The sequence below is a fragment of the Saccopteryx bilineata genome, chromosome 10 (assembly GCF_036850765.1).
Source record: "Saccopteryx bilineata isolate mSacBil1 chromosome 10, mSacBil1_pri_phased_curated, whole genome shotgun sequence".
NCBI classification, from domain to species: Eukaryota; Metazoa; Chordata; class Mammalia; order Chiroptera; family Emballonuridae; genus Saccopteryx; species Saccopteryx bilineata.
In genome coordinates this window covers 63,882,801-63,903,806 of record NC_089499.1, presented here as the reverse complement: position 1 = coordinate 63,903,806, position 21,006 = coordinate 63,882,801, and the positions used below count along the sequence as shown (strand labels likewise).

Sequence of the window (21,006 nt, the reverse complement as noted above, 5' to 3'; positions counted from 1 at the left end):
ATCAACCTGGAAGAATCAGAAAATCTAAACAGACCAATTACAACAAATGAGATTGAAACAGCTATCAAAAAACTCCCAAAAAAGAAAAGTCCTGGGCCTGATGGCTTCACAAGTGAATTCGACCAAATATTCAAAGAAGAACTAACTCCTATCCTTCTCAAGCTATTTCAAAAAATTCAAGAGGAAGGAAGACTTCCAAACTCCTTTTATGAGGCAAGCATAATTCTGATTCCAAAACCAGGCAAAGACAACACAAAAAAAGAAAATTATAGGCCAATATCCCTGATGAACTTAGATGCAAAAATCCTCAATAAAATATTAGCAAACCGGATCCAGCAATATATGGAAAAAATCATACACCATGATCAAGTAGGATTTATTCTTGGGAGGCAAGGCTGGTACAATATTCGCAAATCAATCAATGTGATTCATCACATAAACAAAAGAAAGGAGAAAAACCACATGATAATTTCAATAGATGCAGAAAAAGCATTTGATAAAGTCCAGCACCCATTCATGATCAAAACTCTCAGCAAAGTGGGAATACAGGGAACATACCTCAACATGATAAAGGCCATCTATGAAAAACCCACAGCCAACATCATACTCAATGGGCAAAAATTAAAAGCAATCCCCTTAAGATCAGGAACAAGGCAGGGGTGCCACCTTTCACCACTCTTATTCAACATAGTTCTGGAAGTCCTTGCCACAGCAATCAGACAAGAAAAAGAAATAAAAGGCATCCAAATAGGAAAAGAAGAAGTAAAACTATCATTATTTGCAGATGACATGATATTGTATATAGAAAACCCTAAAGTCTCAGTCAAAAAACTACTAGACTTGATAAAAGAATTTGGCAAGGTGGCAGGATATAAAATCAATACTCAGAAATCAGAGGCATTTTTATACACTAATAATGAACTGTCGGAAAGAGAAATCAGGGAATCTATCCCCTTTACCATTGCAACCAAAAAAATAAAGTATCTAGGGATAAATCTAACCAAGGAGATTAAAGACTTGTACTCGGAAAATTATAAAACATTGATAAAAGAAATCAGGGAAGATACAAATAAGTGGAGGCATATACCGTGCTCATGGTTAGGAAGAATAAACATCATTAAAATGTCTATATTACCCAAAGCAATTTATAAATTCAATGCAATACCAATGAAAATACCAATGACTTACTTCAAAGATATAGAACACATATTCCATAAATTTATATGGAACCAAAAAAGAACACGAATAGCCTCAGCAATCCTGAAAAGGAAGAAAAAAGCGGGAGGTATCACACTTCCAGATATCAAGTTATATTATAAGGCCATTGTACTCAAAACAGCATGGTACTGGCATAAGAACAGGCACATAGATCAATGGAACAGAACAGAGAACTCAGAAATAAACCCACAGCTCTACGGACAACTGATATTTGACAAAGGAGGTAAGACAATACAATGGAGTAAAGACAGCCTTTTCAACAAATGGTGTTGGGAAAACTGGACAGCTACCTGCAAAAAAATGAAACTAGACCACCAACTTACACCACTGACAAAAATAAACTCAAAATGGATAAAAGACTTGAATGTAAGCCGTGAAACCATAAGCATCTTAGAAGAAAACATAGGCAGTAAGCTCTCTGACATCTCTCGCAGCAACATATTTGCTGATTTGTCTCCACAGGCAAGTGAAATAAAAGACAGAATAAACAAATGGGACTTTATCAAACTAAAAAGCTTCTGCACAGCTAAAGACAATAAGAACAGAATAAAAAGACAAACTACACAATGGGAGAATATATTTGACATAGCGTCTGATAAGGGGCTAATAACTAAAATTTATAAAGAACTTGTAAAACTTAATACCAGGAAGACAAACAATCCTATCAAAAAATGGGCAAAAGAAATGAATAGACACTTCTCCAAAGAGGACACACAGATGGCCAATAGGCATATGAAAAAATGTTCAACATCACTAATGATTAGAGAAATGCAAATTAAAACCACAATGAGATATCACCTCACACCAGTCAGAATGGCTCTCATCAATAAAACAACACAGAATAAGTGCTGGCGAGGATGTGGAGAAAAGGGAACCCTCCTGAACTGCTGGTGGGAATGCAGACTGGTGCAGCCACTGTGGAAAACAGTATGGAGATTCCTCAAGAAATTAAAAATCGAACTGCCTTTTGACCCAGCTATACCAGTGTTAGGAATATACCCCAAGAACACCATAGCACTGTTTGAAAAGAAGAAATGCACCCCCATGTTTATGGCAGCATTGTTCACAATAGCAAAGATTTGGAAACAGCCCAAGTGTCCATCAGAGGACGAATGGCTTAAAAAGCTTTGGTATATATATACTATGGAATACTACTCAGCCATAAGAAATGATGACATAGGATCTTTTACAACAACATGGATGGGCCTTGATAACATTATACTGAGTGAAAGAAGTAAATCAGAAAAAAACTAAGAACTATATGTTTCCATACATAGGTGGGACATAAAGATGAGACTCAGAGACATGAACAACAGTGTTGGGGTTACAGGGTGGGGGGGAGAGAGGGAGGGTGTTGGGGGAGGGGAGGGGCACAAAGATCATGGCTTTTCAGCATTTGCCATATTCCCCCCTTAATCTATAGACAGACAGCAAATATTTACGTATGGTGTTCCCAGTATAAAGACTGCTGTCTTAGGGACAAATGCTGATAAACTATTTCAGCAGTTCCTCCTTCTTCAAAGACTTATAAGTAAACATAGAGCTCTATGTTTCATAGGACATACTCAAGCTCACTCCATGCTCCCTGGAGCTTTAGCACAAGGGAATGCCCCCCCCTTTTTTGTGTTTTTTTTTTAGTATTTTTTCTTTTATTTATTTATTTTTTGTACATTTCTGAGGATGGGGATGGGGAGGCAGTCAGACAGACTCCTGCATGCGCCTGACTGGGATCCACCTGGCATGCCTACCAGGAGGAATGCTCTGCCCATCTGGGATGTTGCTCTGTTATGACCAGAACCATTCTAGCGACTGGGGCGGGGGCCATCGGGCCATCCTTAGTGCCCAGGGTGGATTTGCTCCGATGGAGCTTTGGCTGCAGGCGGGAGGAGGGGGGCTGGGAGGAAGGAGAGGGGAGGGAGTGGAGAGGTAGATGGGCGCTTCTCCTGTGTGCTCTGGCCGGTAATCGAACCCGGGAATCCTGCACACCAGGCCAATGACTCTGACGGGTCTACCATATCATGCTTTTTAATTAAAAAAAAAAATTTACATTTCTTTTGAATGCTGATGAACAGGAGACACCAAATCTTTTTCGCCTGCAAACTACTACCTTCTTTATTAGATCTAGCTAATAACACTGTTCTGTCTTTTTTCCAAATAGCTCCAGATATATGGAAAAGATTTATATAGGCGGAAGGGGATCCTCAAACTCCTCAGCGAGATCTTCTGAGAATGGCTCTTAAGATACCTAGAGGCAGAAAAAGCCCAATATAGATCAGGGGGAACTACCAGCTTTTAGGATACACCCTTAAAGGCTCCAACACCCCAAAGGGGTCTCATAGGATGCCATCTGGGTCCTGCTTCAATAGTGGAAAGGAAGGTCATTGAGCTAAAGCCTGCCAGGCTTACACGCCTCTGCTGTGAGGAAACAGGGACACTGGAAGGTGGGCTTCCCCCTCGCTCCTCTAAGGGAGGGTTCAGTCTCTTCCAGCCCTGCTCCAGCCACCTATGACCTAACCTTGCCCAGAAAGCTGGGGTTTGCCACTGAAGGCTGAAGGTGCCCAGGGCCATCGGCCCCATCTACGACACTGTGGACGAGCCTCGGGTATTTCTTCCAAGAAGCAGGTAAACTGATCTCATTCGCACAAGGGCCACTTAACTATGTCTTGCCTGAATAGTCAGGTTTTTTATTCTTCCCTCAAAGATCTCTGTTGTGGGTGTTGATAGTCCTATTTTCTGCTGCTTTGCTTAATATATAGTGTTTCTTTATCCCTCCTACCTCAATGCCCCACTCACATTTCAGGCTGGGACCTACTCTTAATTTAGAGCTCTCTTTCCTCCTTTTGCCAATTTGTATTATGAATTTACCTTTGCCACCCAGCTTAGTGTATCCCAAGGTTCTCTTTACCAGGCCACAGTCACAGAGCTTCAGGGAAAAGCAACCTGGTCTCAACTCTCCAGGCAGAGGAGAACAGGAGCTCCATATCCACGCATGCTGCAAATGGCTTTTTCCAGTCTACCTGAATCATTACCAGCTAGAAGCAGCAGTCATTGGGACTTGGACATGAGCTGCAAAGTATAGAATGGTGACAACAATTCCAGTGCCATGCGGACTTTTCCTGTGGGGAACTTTCCTGGACTCCTGCTCCCTGTGACAGCTCCTAACAGACTGAACTGTGGTTGGGTTGCATTTTTCAGGGATTTGGCATGGTGATGTGGTCAACTTGGTCTTGGGGAACATGTTAAGGACACTACTCATTTATGGATTCTTGCTGTATTCGCCAAGAGTTTGCTTAAAGGCTCTTAATCACTGTAAAAAAAATAGAGGACTAGATGAAGAAGATGGGGCACATATACACCATGGTATATTATTCAGCTAGGAGAAATGGTGACATTGGATCACTTATAGCAGAATGGTGGAGTCTTGGTAGCATTGTGCGGGGTGAAATAAGCGAATCAGAAAAAAACAGGAACTGCAGGATTCCATACATTGGTGGGACATAAAGGCGAGACTAAGAGGCATGAACAGGAGTGTGGTGGCTATGGGGGATGGGAGGAGGGAAGGAGGGAGAGGGGGAGGGGGAGGGGTACAGAGAGAACTGGATGGAGGGTGGCGGAGGACGATCTCTCTTCGGGTGATGGGTATGCAACATAACTAAATGACAAGATAACCTGGAAATGTTTTCTTTGAATGTATGTACCCTGATTTATTGATGTCACCCCATTAAAATAAAAATTTATTTATTAAAAAAAAAGAGAAGGTGGTAGAAGATTTATGAGAATAAGAGAAAAAAATCTTATATATAGTTAAGCTGAGTAAAATTAAAATTAATTAAAGAGATACAAACATGAATAGCAACCTGTTATAAATGCAAATTTGGAGATGACGTCAGAGTAATGGCAGAGTAAGAAGCGATACCGATAAATCTCCCCCAAAACTCAACAAGATCTTCAACCAGAAACAGAAAAACCTATACTTGGAGCTTCCAGATTCTTCGCAATACACCCAAAGGTATGATTGAGTGAAAAATTGGCTAAATATATAACCAAACCCCGAAGGAAATAGGGAGTAAGAAATGCTCCGCCTTCCTCACTAACCTAAACAGGGCGGCTTTCTCTGGTAACTGTGAATATAGAAACTGAGGTGGGCAAAGGGGGTGAATAGATCCAGGCCGCCGCAGCAAAAACTGCCGAACCAGGCTGTGGCTCAGAGATCCAAGCCGAGGAAAATCTGATCCTGTGGCAACCCGGGCAATACAAGCTAACACTCGCGCCAAACCCAAACAAAGAAAGAAAAGCAGAGCGGCCATTTTACCCGGTCTCCTGGTCGGTGCGCAGTTAGTGGAAGAGAGATTTCTTCCTAAGCCGCGGAAGTGGGTGCCCGTGTTGCCCCACGGAGAGGCAGGGTCAGAGGCCTTTCTGTGGGCTGAGGGCAGAGTCTCTGGGCAGCCCCAGCGCCCTGGGAAAGCCACGCACGGGAGGGAGTGAGAACTACTTCCAACGGTGGAGATTTTCCGTGCTGGAGGCTGTTTCACTCAGAGGGAACCGCGGCCGGCCTCATATCCTGGTTTGCGCGCGCAGATAAGGAGTGAGCGATTCCTCCGAGTGCCTCGGCAGTGCGTGCCCGTGTTATCGCACAGAGGGGCAGAGTCAGGGGCCTTTGTGTGGGCCAAGGCGGAATCTCGGGCCGCCCCAGCACCTTGCAAAAGCCGCACACGGGGACAGAGCGAGACTCAATTCCAACGCTGCAACTTTTCCCTGCGGTTGGGGGTTTCACTCAGAGCGTGAGACTGCTGGCCGGATATCCTGGTTGCAGACAGTGAGTGAGAGTTTCCTCCAAGCGCCCCGGAAGTGGGCGCCCGCTTGTGTTACCGGATAGAGTGGCAGAGCCAGAGGTCTTCGAGTGGGCGGAAAGCCCGCCTGATTATGCTAGCAGCTCTGACTGACTGAGCCTTACCCAGAGCCCTGTGCTGAGTGGAAATAGAGTGGGGAGTTGCCAGCAATTAGAGCCTCTTATTATCCAGGCAGAGGCAGCAGCAACCCCATACCTGGACTATCAGGCTACTAATTGAGGAAGGAAAGACTAGGAGAAAGGCTCCAGGAACACGGACTCTCTCACTGTCGGAGCCTATAAATGCTAATGAGCCTCGACTCCCAATGAGAATAAAGCACAATACATGACATTGCCATAGAGACTTATCAACTGCAAACCTCTACCTGAGCGTGCCAAAGGGGCAGAACCCGGGGTACAGAGTCACCGACCAGGAAGAGGGAGAGAAAAGAAAAAGCAAGAAGATAACCTCTCAAAATCAAGAATAATCTGCAGACTTTATAACCTGTCCCATTTTATTATATTTGTTCGTTTGTTTCTCTTATCTTCATTCTTGAGACTTTTTTTTCCTCCTCCAATTTGGCTGATTAACTCTCTACCGGTCATACTCTCTCCTCTCCTTGAACTACACTACCCATAAGTGTTACATCTCCCATTATCATTTCTCTTCTCTTCCTTTCTCTCTATGAGGGTTGCACTCCAAAACCCTTAACTCTCTCTCTCTCTCTCCTTTCTTTTTTCTTCTTTTAGTGGTTCCCTCTTTTTTTCTCTCTCTCTCTTTCTTTTCTCCCTCTATATTAGTTTCTTCCTTTCTCCTTTACATCTCCTCTCATTCAAACCTCAATAACAAACAAATTATCTTATCTGGGACTCAAACCTATGTTTGTGGCATTTTGGGGGGTTTTTACTTCACCTTTTTAACTCACTAGCAGTGCTCCCATCCCTGGCTCTCCATATTATCTAGTTCTTGTTCCACTAAATACAATAGTAAGTTTTAATTTGTCCCCCCATTTTTCCATTTTCCTCTTATTCCTCTCATCATAACTCTTAGAAAACCAACACCTAAAAGCAAATCATTTTATTCTTGACCCAAATTTTTTCCTTATTTGCTTTTTGTGGGTCCATACGCTCTTTTTTTTTTCTTTTTTTTTTTTTTTTTTTTTTTTTTTTTTTTTCTTTCTCTCTTTTTTGCCCCTTTATTACTTTTCCCCAATTCAGGCCCTCCATCAAAGGCATTGTTTGTTATAACTCACAGTCCACCACAAGATTTTCTCAAGAAAGAGGGGAGAGGAGAGGAGAGGAAAAAAAGAGGGGGGGAATAATTTCCTTTTTTAAAAAATTTTTATTTTATTTTATTTTTCTTTATTTCATTATTAATTTTTTTTTAAAAAAAACAACTCTTTTCGATTTGTTATTTTTTTATTTTTTTTAACTTTTTATTCTTTATTAAATCTCATTAATACTATCAACAAAACCACCCTCAGATGCCATTAAGGAAGAGAAAATCAAATATCATGGATACAAAAGAAAGAGAGGTAACACAGCTAGATGAGGAAAAATATATGGAGAAAAAATTTAATATATTGGAAACATTGGAGCTAAATGACAGAGAATTCAAGATAGAAATCCTAAAAATCCTCCGAGATATACAAGAAAACACAGAAAGGCAATATAGGGAGCTCAGAAAACAACTCCATGAACACAAAGAATATATGTCCAAGGAAATTGAAACTATAAAAACAAATCAAACAGAGATGAAAAACTCAATTCACGAGTTGAAAAACGAAGTAACAAGCTTAGCTAATAGAACAGGTCAGATAGAAGAGAGGATTAGTGAAATAGAAGACAAGCAACTTGAGGCACAACAGAGAGAAGAAGAAAGAGACTCAAAAATTAAAAAAAATGAGATAGCCCTACAAGAATTATCTGACTCCATCAAAAAGAATAACATAAGAATAATAGGTATATCAGAGGGAGAAGAGAGAGAAAATGGAATGGAGAACATACTTAAACAAATAATTGATGAGAACTTCCCAAGCCTGTGGAAAGAACTAAAGCCTCAAGTTCAAGAAGCAAACAGAACTCCAAGTTTTCTTAACCCCAACAAACCTACTCCAAGGCATATCATAATGAAATTGACACAAACCAACAGCAAAGAAAAAATTCTCAAGGCAGCCAGGGAAAAGAAGAATACAACATATAAAGGAAGGCCCATTAGATTATCATCAGATTTTTCAGCAGAAACTCTACAAGCTAGAAGAGAGTGGACCCCAATATTTAAAGTCCTGAAAGAGAGGAACTTTCAGTCACGAATACTATACCTATCAAAGCTATCCTTCAAATACGAAGGAGAAATAAAAACATTCACAGATACAGAAAAGATGAGGGAATTTATCATCAGAAAACCCCCACTCCAGGAATTACTAAAGGGGGTTCTCCAATCAGATACAAAGAACAAAAAAAAAAAACAGAGCCACAAGTAAAAGCTCCAAGAAGAACACAATAAAACCAAATTTAAACTGTGACAACAACAAAAAGAAAGAGGGGGAGAAGACGGAGATTAACAGTAGCAAAGGACGATGGAGTGCAAAAGTACTCACAAAATAGTTCGCTACAATGAACAGGGTAGGGACCCTTTTCATTACTCAAAGGTAACCACCATTGAAAAAACCACCACAGAAGCACATGAGATAAAAAAGATAGCAACAGAGGAAAGATGTATGGAATACAACCAAATAAAAACAAAAGATAGAAAAACAAAAGAGAAGGATCAAACAAGACACAAAACTAACAGAAAGCAAGATATAAAATGGCAATAGGGAACTCACAAGTATCAATAATTACACTAAATGTAAATGGATTAAACTCACCAATAAAAAGGCACAGAGTAGCAGAATGGATTAAAAAAGAAAATCCAACTGTATGCTGCCTACAGGAAACTCATCTAAGTAACAAGGATAAAAACAAATTCAAAGTGAAAGGCTGGAAAACAATACTCCAAGCAAATAACATCCAAAAAAAAGCAGGTGTAGCAATACTCATATCGGATAATGCTGACTACAAGACAGGAAAAGTACTTAGAGACAAAAATGGCCATTTCATAATGGCTAAGGGGACACTGAATCAAGAAGACATAACAATTCTTAATATATATGCACCAAACCAAGGAGCACCAAAATATATAAGACAGCTACTTATTGATCTTAAAACAAAAACTGACAAAAATACAATCATACTTGGAGACCTCAATACACCGCTGACGGCTCTAGATCGGTCATCCAAACAGAGAATCAACAAAGACATAGTGGCCTTAAACAAAACACTAGAGCACCTGGATATGATAGACATCTACAGGACATTTCATCCCAAAGTGACTGAATATACATTTTTCTCCAGTGTACATGGATCATTCTCAAGAATTGACCATATGTTGGGCCACAAAAACAATATCAGCAAATTCAGAAAAATTGAAGTTGTACCAAGCATATTTTCTGATCATAAAGCCTTGAAACTAGAATTCAACTGCAAAAAAGAGGAAAAAAATCCCACAAAAATGTGGAAACTAAACAACATACTTTTAAAAAATGAATGGGTCAAAGAAGAAATAAGTGCAGAGATCAAAAGATATATACAGACTAATGAAAATGACAATACGACATATCAGAATCTATGGGATGCAGCAAAAGCAGTGATAAGAGGGAAGGTCATATCGCTTCAGGCATATATGAACAAACAAGAGAGAGCCCAAGTGAACCACTTAACTTCCCACCTTAAGGAACTAGAAAAAGAAGAACAAAGACAACCCAAAACCAGCCGAAGAAAGGAGATAATAAAAATCAGAGCAGAAATAAATGAATTAGAGAACAGAAAAACTATAGAAAAAATTAATAGAACAAGGAGCTGGTTCTTTGAAAAGATCAACAAAATTGACAAACCCTTGGCAAGACTTACCAAGGAAAAAAGAGAAAGAACTCATATAAACAAAATCCAAAATGAAAGAGGAGAAATCACCACGGACACCGTAGATATACAAAGAATTATTGTAGAATACTATGAAAAACTTTATGCCACTAAATTCAACAACCTAGAAGAAATGGATAAATTCCTAGAACAATACAACCTTCCTAGACTGAGTCAAGAAGAAGCACAAAGCCTAAACAGACCTATCAGTAGAGAAGAAATAGAAAAAACCATTAAAAACCTCCCCAAAAATAAAAGTCCAGGCCCTGACGGCTATACCAGCGAATTTTATCAAACATTCAAAGAAGACTTGGTTCCTATTCTACTCAAAGTCTTCCAAAAAATTGAAGAAGAAGTAATACTTCCAAACATATTTTATGAGGCCAACATAACCCTCATACCAAAACCAGGCAAGGATGGCACAAAAAAAGAAAACTACAGACCAAACCAATATCTCTAATGAATACAGATGCTAAAATACTAAACAAAATACTAGCAAATCGAATACAACAACATATTAAAAAAATAATACATCATGATCAAGTGGGATTCATCCCAGAATCTCAAGGATGGTTCAACATACGTAAAACGGTTAATGTAATACACCATATCAACAAAACAAAGAACAAAAACCACATGATCTTATCAATAGACGCAGAAAAGGCTTTCGATAAAATACAACACAATTTTATGTTTAAGACTCTCAACAAAATGGGTATAGAAGGAAAATATCTCAACATGATAAAGGCCATATATGATAAACCATCAGCTAACATCATATTAAATGGCACTAAACTGAAGGCTTTCCCCCTTAAATCAGGAACAAGACAGGGTTGTCCACTCTCTCCACTCTTATTTAATGTGGTACTAGAGGTTCTAGCCAGAGCAATCAGACAAGACAAAGAAATAAAAGGCATCCATATCGGAAAAGAAGAAGTAAAGGTATCACTTTTTGCAGATGATATGATCCTATACATCGAAAACCCCAAAGAATCCACAAAAAGACTACTAGAAACAATAAGCCAATACAGTAAGGTCGCAGGATACAAAATTAACATACAGAAGTCAATAGCCTTTCTATATGCCAACAATGAAACAACTGAGAAGGAACTCAAAAGAATAATCCCCTTTACGATTGCAACAAAAAAATAAAATACTTAGAAATAAACATAACAAAGAATGTAAAGGACTTATATAATGAAAACTATAAACCATTGTTAAGGGAAATCGAAAAAGATATAATGAGATGGAAGAATATACCTTGTTCTTGGCTAGGAAGAATAAATATAATCAAGATGGCTATATTACCCAAAGCAATATACAAATTTAATGCAATTCCCATCAAAATTCCAATGACATTTTTTAAAGAAATAGAGCAAAAAATCATCAGATTTATATGGAACTATAAAAAACCCCGAATAGCCAAAGCAATCCTAAAGAAAAAGAATGAAGCTGGGGGTATTACAATACCTGACTTCAAACTCTATTATAGGGCCACGACAATCAAAACAGCATGGTATTGGCAGAAAAATAGACACTCAGAACAATGGAACAGAATAGAAAGTCCAGAAATAAAACCACATATATATAGTCAAATAATTTTTGATAAAGGGGCCAACAACACACAATGGAGAAAAGAAAGCCTCTTCAATAAATGGTGCTGGGAAAACTGGAAAGCCACATGCAAAAGAATGAAACTGGACTACAGTCTCTCCCCCTGTACAAAAATTAACTCAAAATGGATCAAAGATCTAAACATAAGACCTGAAACAATTAAGTACATAGAAGAAGACATAGGTACTCAACTCATGGACCTGGGTTTTAAAGAGCATTTTATGAATTTGACTCCAATGGCAAGAGAAGTGAAGGCAAAAATTAATGAATGGGACTACATCAGACTAAGAAGTTTTTGCTCAGCAAGGGAAACTGATAACAAAATAAACAGAAAGCCAACTAAATGGGAAATGATATTTTCAAACAACAGCTCAGATAAGGGCCTAATATCCAAAATATACAAAGAACTCATAAAACTCAACAACAAACAAACAAACAATCCAATAAAAAAATGGGAAGAGGATATGAATAGACACTTCTCCCAGGAAGAAATACAAATGGCCAACAGATATATGAAAAGATGCTCATCTTCTTTAGCTATTAGAGAAATGCAAATCAAAACGGCAATGAGATACCACCTCACACCTGTTCGATTAGCTGTTATTAGCAAGTCAGGTAATAGCAAATGTTGGAGAGGCTGTGGAGAAAAAGGAACCCTCATACACTGTTGGTGGGAATGTAAAGTAGTACAACCATTATGGAAGAAAGTATGGTGGTTCCTCAAAAAACTGAAAATAGAACTACCTTATGACCCAGCAATCCCTCTACTGGGTATATATCCCCAAAACTCAGAAACATTGATACGTAAAGACACATGCAGCCCCATGTTTATTGCAGCATTGTTCACAGTGGCCAGGACATGGAAACAACCAAAAAGCCCATCAATAGATGACTGGATAAAGAAGATGTGGCACATATACACTATGGAATACTACTCAGCCATAAGAAATGATGACATCGGAACATTTACAGCAAAATGGTGGGATCTTGATAACATGATACGAAACGAAATAAGTAAATCAGAAAAAAACAGGAACTGTATTATTCCATACGTAGGTGGGACATAATAGTGAAACTAAGAGACATTGATAAGAGTGTGGTGGTTATGGGGGGGAGGGGGGAATGGGAGAGGGATAGGGGGTGGGAGGGGCACAAAGAAAACAAGATAGAAGGTGACAGAGGACAATCTGACTTTGGGTGGTGGGTATGCAACATAATTGAATGACAAGATAACCTGGACTTGTTATCTTTGAATATATGTATCCTGATTTATTGATGTCACCCCATTAAAAAAATAAAATTATAAAATAAAAAAAAATAAAAAAAATAAAAATAAATAAAAAAAAAAATAAATGCAAATTTGGTTCTATTTTACTTTGTTAAAGAAACAAACTTCTATACTGTGTAGCACCAGATAAAATATTATAAATTTTTTCTGCCTATAAAGCAAGGATACTATGGTTTTTTTTTAATTTATGTTACTGATTTCTATTTTTTCAAAGAGGTCTTTGATTACTATAGGAAACAATCTTCTCAGTCCTAAGAACCAAAGATCTTGTAAGGTCGGTGGATAGAGGGCTGGTCACGTGGGGAACTTGGGCTCCGGGAACTTTGGGTAGGACCGCCCACAGTCAAGCGCGCGCCAAAAAGAAACTTCCTAGGACTCCTTGGAAACAAAAGCGATTGACTGTCAGCCAGTAAGATTTCTCTACGTCATATTAGCCCGACTGCCCTAGAGGGACCCCTTTTTAAATATACCCGTGCGGTCTCTCCATGTGTGATTTTTTCCTGACCTCCATCTTGCACGCCAGTGAGTCTCGTCCAGGGAACACTTTGTACTGAATAAAGCCTTTTGAACTTACCACACTTGGTGGCTCCGAGACCTGTTCCTTCCTTCTCGGTGGGGAAAAATACCTTACATTTTGGTGCCGAAAACCCGGGAGGAGTCAGAAGTCTGCAAGGACCGCTCCTCTCCCCTTCCCTCCGAGAAAGAACCAGGACCTCCAATTTTTCACCCACTTCAGCGCACAGTGTGGTAAGTTCCCCACCTCCAGCCTCCCCTGCCTCAGTTCTCTCCTCTGAGAATACCTGTCCGAAACCACAGCTGCGTCAGGGACTTCTCTTCCGACAGAGTGCATTTGCTTTAGAGACGTCCGGAGCATTTCCACTCTACCTTTTCCATCCGTGGCTGGACCATGAGTTTTTAGGATGCTAATACTCAAGTCTGACCACTCCGAGAACTGAGGGTGATTATGGGGGCAAAGGGATCCAAATCTGACTCTAAAACACCCCTGGGGTGCCTAATCCGGAATCTCTCAAACATTGATCCATCCCTGAAAAAGGAGAAACTAATCTTCTTCTGCAGCATAGCCTGACTAAATTACCCACTGGATAACCAGACCAGGTGGCCTCAGGAAGGGACTTTCAATTTTAACATCCTTACTGATTTACAGAACTATTTCCAGGAGGCTGGGTGAGAAATACCTTATTATATTCAGGGGTTTTGGCATCTGTGTTCTCGTCCTAAACTCTGTGCCGGTTGCTCTACACCGCACATTCTTTTGGCCAGAGAAACCTCAGCTAAACCCTCCGCTCCAGATTCCTCCTCCTTTTCCAACTCCCCTGAGGAACTCTCTTCCCCTCCTGCAAGACTCCCTCGGCTCCCTCAGTCCCATCGGACTCCTCCCCACTCTTCGCTAGATCCTGCTTCCCCACCTGCAAATGATGCTCTCTCTCTCTCCTCTCCAGTCAGCGCTCACACCCAATCTCACTCCAGGCCACAAGAGGAAGCCAACCTCCTATGCCCTCTCCGCGAGGTGGCCGGAGCAGAAGGAGTTGTTCGGGTTCATGGGCCTTTCTCCCTCTCTGATCTGTCTGCAATTGAAAAGCGCTTGGGCTCTTACTCTTCTAATCCTACCAACTATACCAAGGAATTCCAATATCTCACTCAGGCATATGACCTCACTTGGCATGATCTCTATGTTATTATGTCTTCTACCCTTACCCCCGATGAACGGGACCGAATCCAGACGGCAGCGCGAGCTCATGCAGATAAGGTCCACGCTTCAAACACTCAAATGCCGGTGGGCTCAGAGGCAGTTCCTGACATGGACCCCAACTAGAATTACCAGGCAGAACAAACAGGTAGGAGATGACAAGACCAAATGATTGAATGTCTTGTAGCTGGCATGCAGGATGCAGCACAAAAGGTAGTTAACTATGACAAGTTAAGGAAATTACTCAGGGACCTGAGGAAAATCCAGCTCTCTTCTTAAATCGCCTCACTGACGCTATGGTCCTCCACACTCATTTAGACCCTACCTCCAATGCCGGGGCCACTGTATTAGCCACTCACTTTATTTCCCTATCTGCCCCGGACATTCGGAGGAAACTTAAAAAGGCAGAAGAGGGCCCCAGACCCCTATCCGAGACCTGATGAACATGGCATTTAAGGTTTTTAACAGTTGAGAGGAACAGGCTGAGGCTGAACGCCGGGCCCGCATGCAACAGAAAATATCACTCCAAACCCAGGCTCTTGGGCGGCCCTAAGGCCAGAGCAACAAGGGCAAGGCACGGAGGGTGCTCGACCTAGGTCCGGGCCACCAAGAGGATCCCCACCAGGAGCTTGCTTTAAGTGTGGCAAGGAGGGTCATTGGTCCTGGCAGTGCCCCTGCCTGAGGCCGCCCACTAAGCCCTGCCCTAAGTGCAAGCAGCCTGGTCACTGGCGGAGCAATTGTCCCCTTTTGGCAGCAGGCTCATCCTTGATGTCTCTACGTGGAGGACAGGCCACTCAGATGGGAGGCCAAGCCAGCCGGGCGGGGCCATCATTTGAATTCCTAGGCCTCGCAGACGACTGATGCGGCCCGACTCGGAGACCCTCATTGCTCTCTCTGAGCCACGGGTGATGCTACAGGTAGCTAGTGAGTAAGTCCATATCATTTCTTGTGGACACGGAGGCTACCTTCTCTGTTTTGCCATCATACTCTGGACTTCTAGTTCCCTCACAGGTCTTGGTTATGGGAGTGGATGGGACCCTTTCTTCTCCTCTTTGCACACCGCCTCTGACATGCAGTTTGGACGGAATCCCCTTTTCACACTCGTTCTTAGTCATGCCATCGTGCCCTGTACCCCTTCTGGGTCGAGACATTCTATACAATCTCGGAACCACTATCCAGGTGACAGCATCTTCGCACCTACTCCTACCACTCCTGACTAAAGACTCTCCCACTACCACAGATCACCCTAACCCTGTCACACCTCCTGTTCCACCAGATGTTGTCAACCCTCAGGTCTGGGACACTTTTACCCCTGTGGTAGCAAACCACCACCCACCTGTACACATCTGCTTAAAGAATCCCTCCCAATTTCCATCTAGGCCCCAATTCCCTATTTCAGCAAGTCACCGCCAGAGCCTTAAACCAATAATTACCCGCCTCTTAAACCAAGTCATTCCCACGGACTCTCCCTGCAATACCCCCATCCTTCCTGTTCGAAAACCTTCAGGAGCTTATCGCCTTGTACAAGACTTACGCCTAATCAACGAGGCGGTATTTCCCCTCCATCCAGTAGTCCCTAATCTCTACACATTACTGTCACACATTCCCTCAGACACCACTCACTTCACGGTCCTAGATCTCAAGGATGCCTTCTTTACCATTCCTCTACACCCTGACTCTTACTTTCTGTTTGCCTTTACTTGGACTGATCCGGACACTAATGCAGCCCAGCAGCTTACGTGGACCGTCCTGCCCCAGGGGTTCAGGGACAGCCCACACCTGTTTGGACAAGCGCTGGCTCGGGATTTAGCTGCATGCGATCTCGAGACTAGTACTCTCTTACAATATGTAGATGACTTACTTCTCTACAGTCCCACCCTGTCTGCCTCAAGAAGACACACAGCCACCCTTCTTAACTTTCTTGCCATGAAGGGATATTGTGTCTCCCCTACTAAGGCTCAACTTCACTCTCAGTCTGTAGTCTATCTGGGCATTACCTTAACTCCCAGCACCCGAGGTCTCACCCTAGATCGAACTCAGACCCTCCACAGTCTTCAGCCACCTACCACCACGGATCAGATTTTTTTTTTCCTCGGTCTAATAGGCTTCTTTAGGCACTGGATTCCCAATTTTGCTCTCTTAGCCAAACCCCTCTACGAGGCTGCAAAGGAGACTCCTATGGGACCTCTCACATGCCCTAACACTGTCAAAAGGGCTTTCTCTACTCTTCGAGACACCCTCATCTCCTCTCCCCCTCTCGCTTTACCCGACTCCAGGCGCCCCTTGCATCTTTTCACTGATGAAAAGCACGGTAATACTGTTGGCGTGTTAACTCAATCTGTGAGGCCTATAATACCGCCCCGTGGCATATCTCTCTAAACAACTGGACACCACAGTCAAAGCCTGGCAGCCCTGCCTTCGGGCACTGGGCACAGCAGCTGAACTCACCAAGGAGGCTACTAAGCTCGCCCTTTCCAAACCCATCACTGTCTTCTCCTCCCACAGGCTCACTGACCTCCTTTCACACAAATCTCTTTCTCTGTTAAGTCCGTCCCGCCTATAAGAATTTCACCTCCTGTTCATCAAAAACCCTTCAGTCACTCTCTTACCCTCTCCTAGACTCAACCCAGCCACTCCACTGCCAGCTCTAGAGACACTTCCGGAACCCACCCACTCTTGTATGGACCTAATAGATTTCCTCAACAGACCTTGAGATGGATTATCAGGTTCTCCTTTAAAAAATCCAGATCTAATACTCTTTGTAGATGGGAGTTCTGTACAGAAACCCAATGGATGACAACAGGCAGCCTACGTGGTGGTCACCACCTCCTCCACCCTAGAAGCTCAATAGCTGCCAGAGGGCACCACCTCCCAGAAAGCAGAACTGATTGCTCTCACGCGGGCACTCACTCTGGCCCAGGGAAAACGCGAAACTATATATACTGACTCTAAATATGCTTTTCTTATCACCCACAGCCACTCTGCCCTCTGGAAGGAAAGGGGCTTCCTCACTACCAGGGGCTCCCCCATAATCAATGCTACCCTCATTTCTAAACTTTTGCAGGCATTACAGCTTCCCGCTGAGGTGGCTGTGGTACATTGTAGGGGCCATCAAACCTCTCAGGACCTGGTGGCCTTGGGAAATGCTCAGGCCGACACGACAGCTCGAAACCTCACCCTGGGAAACTCCCCCTCTCCTCTCATGTTTCTCTCCACCTCCTTGAAACCTCCCTACGCTCCTGAGGAAGAACAGACCCTCCTCAGAAAGGGTGGAGACGTGTGCAACCAGGGATGGATATTTCTCAGAGATAGAACTGCCTTACCACCAGGACAGGCTGAAACTCTCCTTTCTGATATCCACTGTTCCTTACAATAGGGCCAAAAGCTTTCTGTCAGTTCTTACAACCACTCTTTTTCTTCCCAGGCCTCCAGCAGACTATCGAAAAGGTACACGCAGCATGTGCTCTCTGTTCCAAAGCCTCTACACAAGGGGGACTCTGCCCCCGCTTTCCCACTCACCAGCTGAGGGGGCACGTGCCAGGCCAGGATTGGCAAATTGACTTCACGCATATGCCCCCTCACAAAAAACTCCGTTATCTCTTAACCTTTGTTGACACCTTTTCAGGATGGATAGAAGCCTTTCCAAGTTCTTGAGAAACAGCAGACACCGTTGCCTCCATTCTCACTGAAAATATCATCCTGCAGTTTGGACTGCCGACTACCATCCAGTCAGACAATGGCCCGGCCTTCACTGCCCAAATAGTCCAGCAGGTCACCACCTCTCTCAACATCACCTGGAAACTCCACATACCCTATCATCCTCAATCATCGGGTAAGGTGGAAAGGGCCCATGGCATCCTGAAGGGTCAGCTAACTAAACTTTCCATTGAGACCAGGCTCTCCTGGCCAAACCTCCTTCCCCTGGCACTCACCAGAATCAGGGCAACCCTGTGAAACCCCATTGGACTTAGCCCCTTTGAGCTGGTTTATGGTAGACAATTCCTAATCAATCACAGCTTACCTGTCAACCCCCCTCCTCTTGCCACGTATCTCCCCTTTCTGTCTTTACTTTGCCATCTTCTCAGGGAACACGCAGACCAGACCCTTCCTCCCATAGGGGGTCCGGATGAAACACACCCGATGGTCCCCCTCCAGCCTGGAGACAGGGTTCTTCTGAGGGAGCTCCAGCCTGGCTCCCTGCAGCCCAGGTGGACGGGACCCCATACGGTAATACTGACTACTCCTACTGCAGCTAAGCTCCTAGGACAAACACCTTGGTACCATGTCTCTCGCCTCAAGCTTGCTCCCATACAGGATTGCTGGGAGTCAGAACCACTGGGCCTTACTCGTCTGTAGCTCACCAAAAAATTGGACCATGCAGACCCTCCAGTTGTTCCTGTCCCTCCCACCAGGAACCTGCCACCAGAGTGAGCTGAAGCAGGGAGCAATGCTGTTCAGTAAGACTGGCCTGATAAAAGAGGCTTCAATCTAAACTGTCTGTAAGAAAAATTAAGCAAAAATCTCTCCTCTTACAACCTGCTTAACTCCTAATAGCAGCCACCTATTCTTACCTGGGCTGCCCCTATCCTACCTAAATCTTCTTCTAATTATCAGCATATAACTCATATTTGTCTCTCTTTTTTTACAAATTCTTACAGAACTGCACCAACGAAGTTTCTCAACTCATGGCCAAACAGATGTTCCTCCGGACACCCCTCAAAACCACCACCTTCCGATCTCCCCCTCCCCACGACGCCCCTATTCAGGAGGAAGTAGCCAGACGGATAAGCGGCGCCCCTTATTAACACAAAAAGATCGGAATGTAAGGTCGGTGGATGGAGGGCTGGTCACGTGGGAACTTAGGCTCGGGGAACTTTGGCTAGGACCGCCCACAGTCAAGCGCGCCAAAAAGAAACTTCCTAGGACTCCTTGGAAACAAAAGCGATTGACTGTCAGCCAGTAAGATTTCTCTACGTCATATTAGCTCAACTGCCCTAGAGGGACCCCTTTTTAAATATACCCGTGCGGTCTCTCCATGTGCGATTTTTTCCTGACCTCCATCTTGCACGCCAGTGAATCTCGTCCGGGAAACGCTTTGTACTGAATAAAGCCTTTTGAACTTACCACACTTGGTGGCTCCGAGACCTGTTCCTTCCTTCTCGGCGGGGAAAAATACCTTACAGATCTGATAATCATATATCAATCCAGTGCTGATGTGACAGGACCCTTTTCCCAACACTCAGAAATAAAAGCTTCAGTGATTGCATGCTGCACTCTTTCAAGTGTAATGGTGGAAAGGGTCATGCCTAAAAGAGGGGTATCCAGTCGCTACAGCTTTTATTTATGTCACTATCTGTGATCACAAAACCCCCAAATGACTCAGGGTGCACACCTTTGCACAGATACATGACCACAAGATGGTGAAGTAAACCATAATCTCTCAGGTGGGTCCACATCTCACTACAAGGACCCTGAGCTGATGTGAAAAGGTCCCCAAATCTAACATAAGAGAACCAGGCCATATACTCAGAGAACTCGAGCCAGACATGACAGGACTCCCTCCTCTCTCAAGTGGGACACATCCTCACAAGCACAGGGCCCAGATACAATATGTCAGAGTTCTATACTCTCACAAAAAGAAGATAGTTACAAACACTCAGAGAATCCAGAGTTGATGAGACAAGACTCATACTCTCTGGTGGGAACATTGCACACACTCCAATGCATACATTCAGTATATGCTCTTCTCTGCTGCCATTCATCTAGGAAATAGCACCTATTTACTAAGCATCTTCTGTTGTCATTCTGCAAGGGCTCTGTGAATCACCAGGGCACCTTACATCATGCCTAACTTAGGATGATTACATATTGGTAGTGGAAGGATGCAAAGTGCACATAGCATGAACCATTACTCTTTCATGTGGGTCTTCTCACCTTTGTAGCCGAATACAAATCTCCTGTGACAGGGCACAATATTCTCTCAGATAAAAACAGAAATTTCCCCAAAGTAACAAAACCCAGAGCTAATTTGCCAGAAACCCATTAGCAGAGAATAGCAAGCAGATTAACTGTTTCTTAACTCTTACATAATCTATTCATTAAAACTAAAAAGCTACTATTACTGAAGCAAATTTCTAGCTTTTGGGCTCCTCTATCAGAACCAAGGCCTGAGTTAGGATGCCTCACGCTATTCCCTCTTTTCTGTAATATGTCATTGGAAGAGCTTTTCTAACTTTGGTCAGCTTAGGGCTGGTGAGAGCTTCTTTTAGTACTTCAAAGCCCTCTGTTATTCTCTTTCCCAACTTAAACTAGTTGACCCTTGTTGATCACTTTACTTTAAAGCCTTATAGAGGGGCCTGCCCTTTTTTTTAATATTTTAAATTCTATAAT

The 21,006-nt window shown here is 42.9% G+C and overlaps 1 protein-coding gene across 3 annotated transcripts; it reads left to right on the top strand.

The window, feature by feature from the left end:
• Positions 1-13,412: 13,412 nt before the first annotated feature.
• LOC136314331 (uncharacterized) lies at positions 13,413-19,735 on the top strand. Of its 3 annotated transcripts, XR_010727301.1 has the most exons (5): positions 13,413-13,655; positions 14,650-14,764; positions 15,371-15,544; positions 18,322-18,448; positions 19,275-19,735. XR_010727301.1 is itself a non-coding variant. In XM_066245081.1 (4 exons), the coding sequence occupies exons 2-4, from the start codon at positions 14,666-14,668 to the stop codon at positions 19,577-19,579; spliced, it is 531 nt and encodes a 176-aa protein (XP_066101178.1). In that variant the 5' UTR covers positions 13,413-13,655; positions 14,650-14,665; the 3' UTR covers positions 19,580-19,735. The 3 variants fall into 3 exon arrangements, 2 of the variants coding, with proteins under 2 accessions (XP_066101178.1, XP_066101177.1); XM_066245081.1 differs by lacking the exon at positions 15,371-15,544; XM_066245080.1 differs by lacking the exons at positions 13,413-13,655; positions 15,371-15,544 and having other exon boundaries at positions 14,446-14,764.
• Positions 19,736-21,006: the final 1,271 nt, after the last annotated feature.

What these genes read in the sequence shown, in the direction of transcription:
- LOC136314331 (XM_066245080.1), top strand. Translation starts at nt 14,468, where the DNA reads ATGGGCCTTTCTCCCTCTCTGATCTGTCTGCAATTGAAAAGCGCTTGG. An exon ending in TTACCAGGCAGAACAAACAG is followed by an intron (nt 14,765 to 18,321) that starts GTAGGAGATGAC and finishes ATCATCCTGCAG; the next exon opens with TTTGGACTGCCGACTACCAT. An exon ending in CTATCATCCTCAATCATCGG is followed by an intron (nt 18,449 to 19,274) that starts GTAAGGTGGAAA and finishes AAATTCTTACAG; the next exon opens with AACTGCACCAACGAAGTTTC.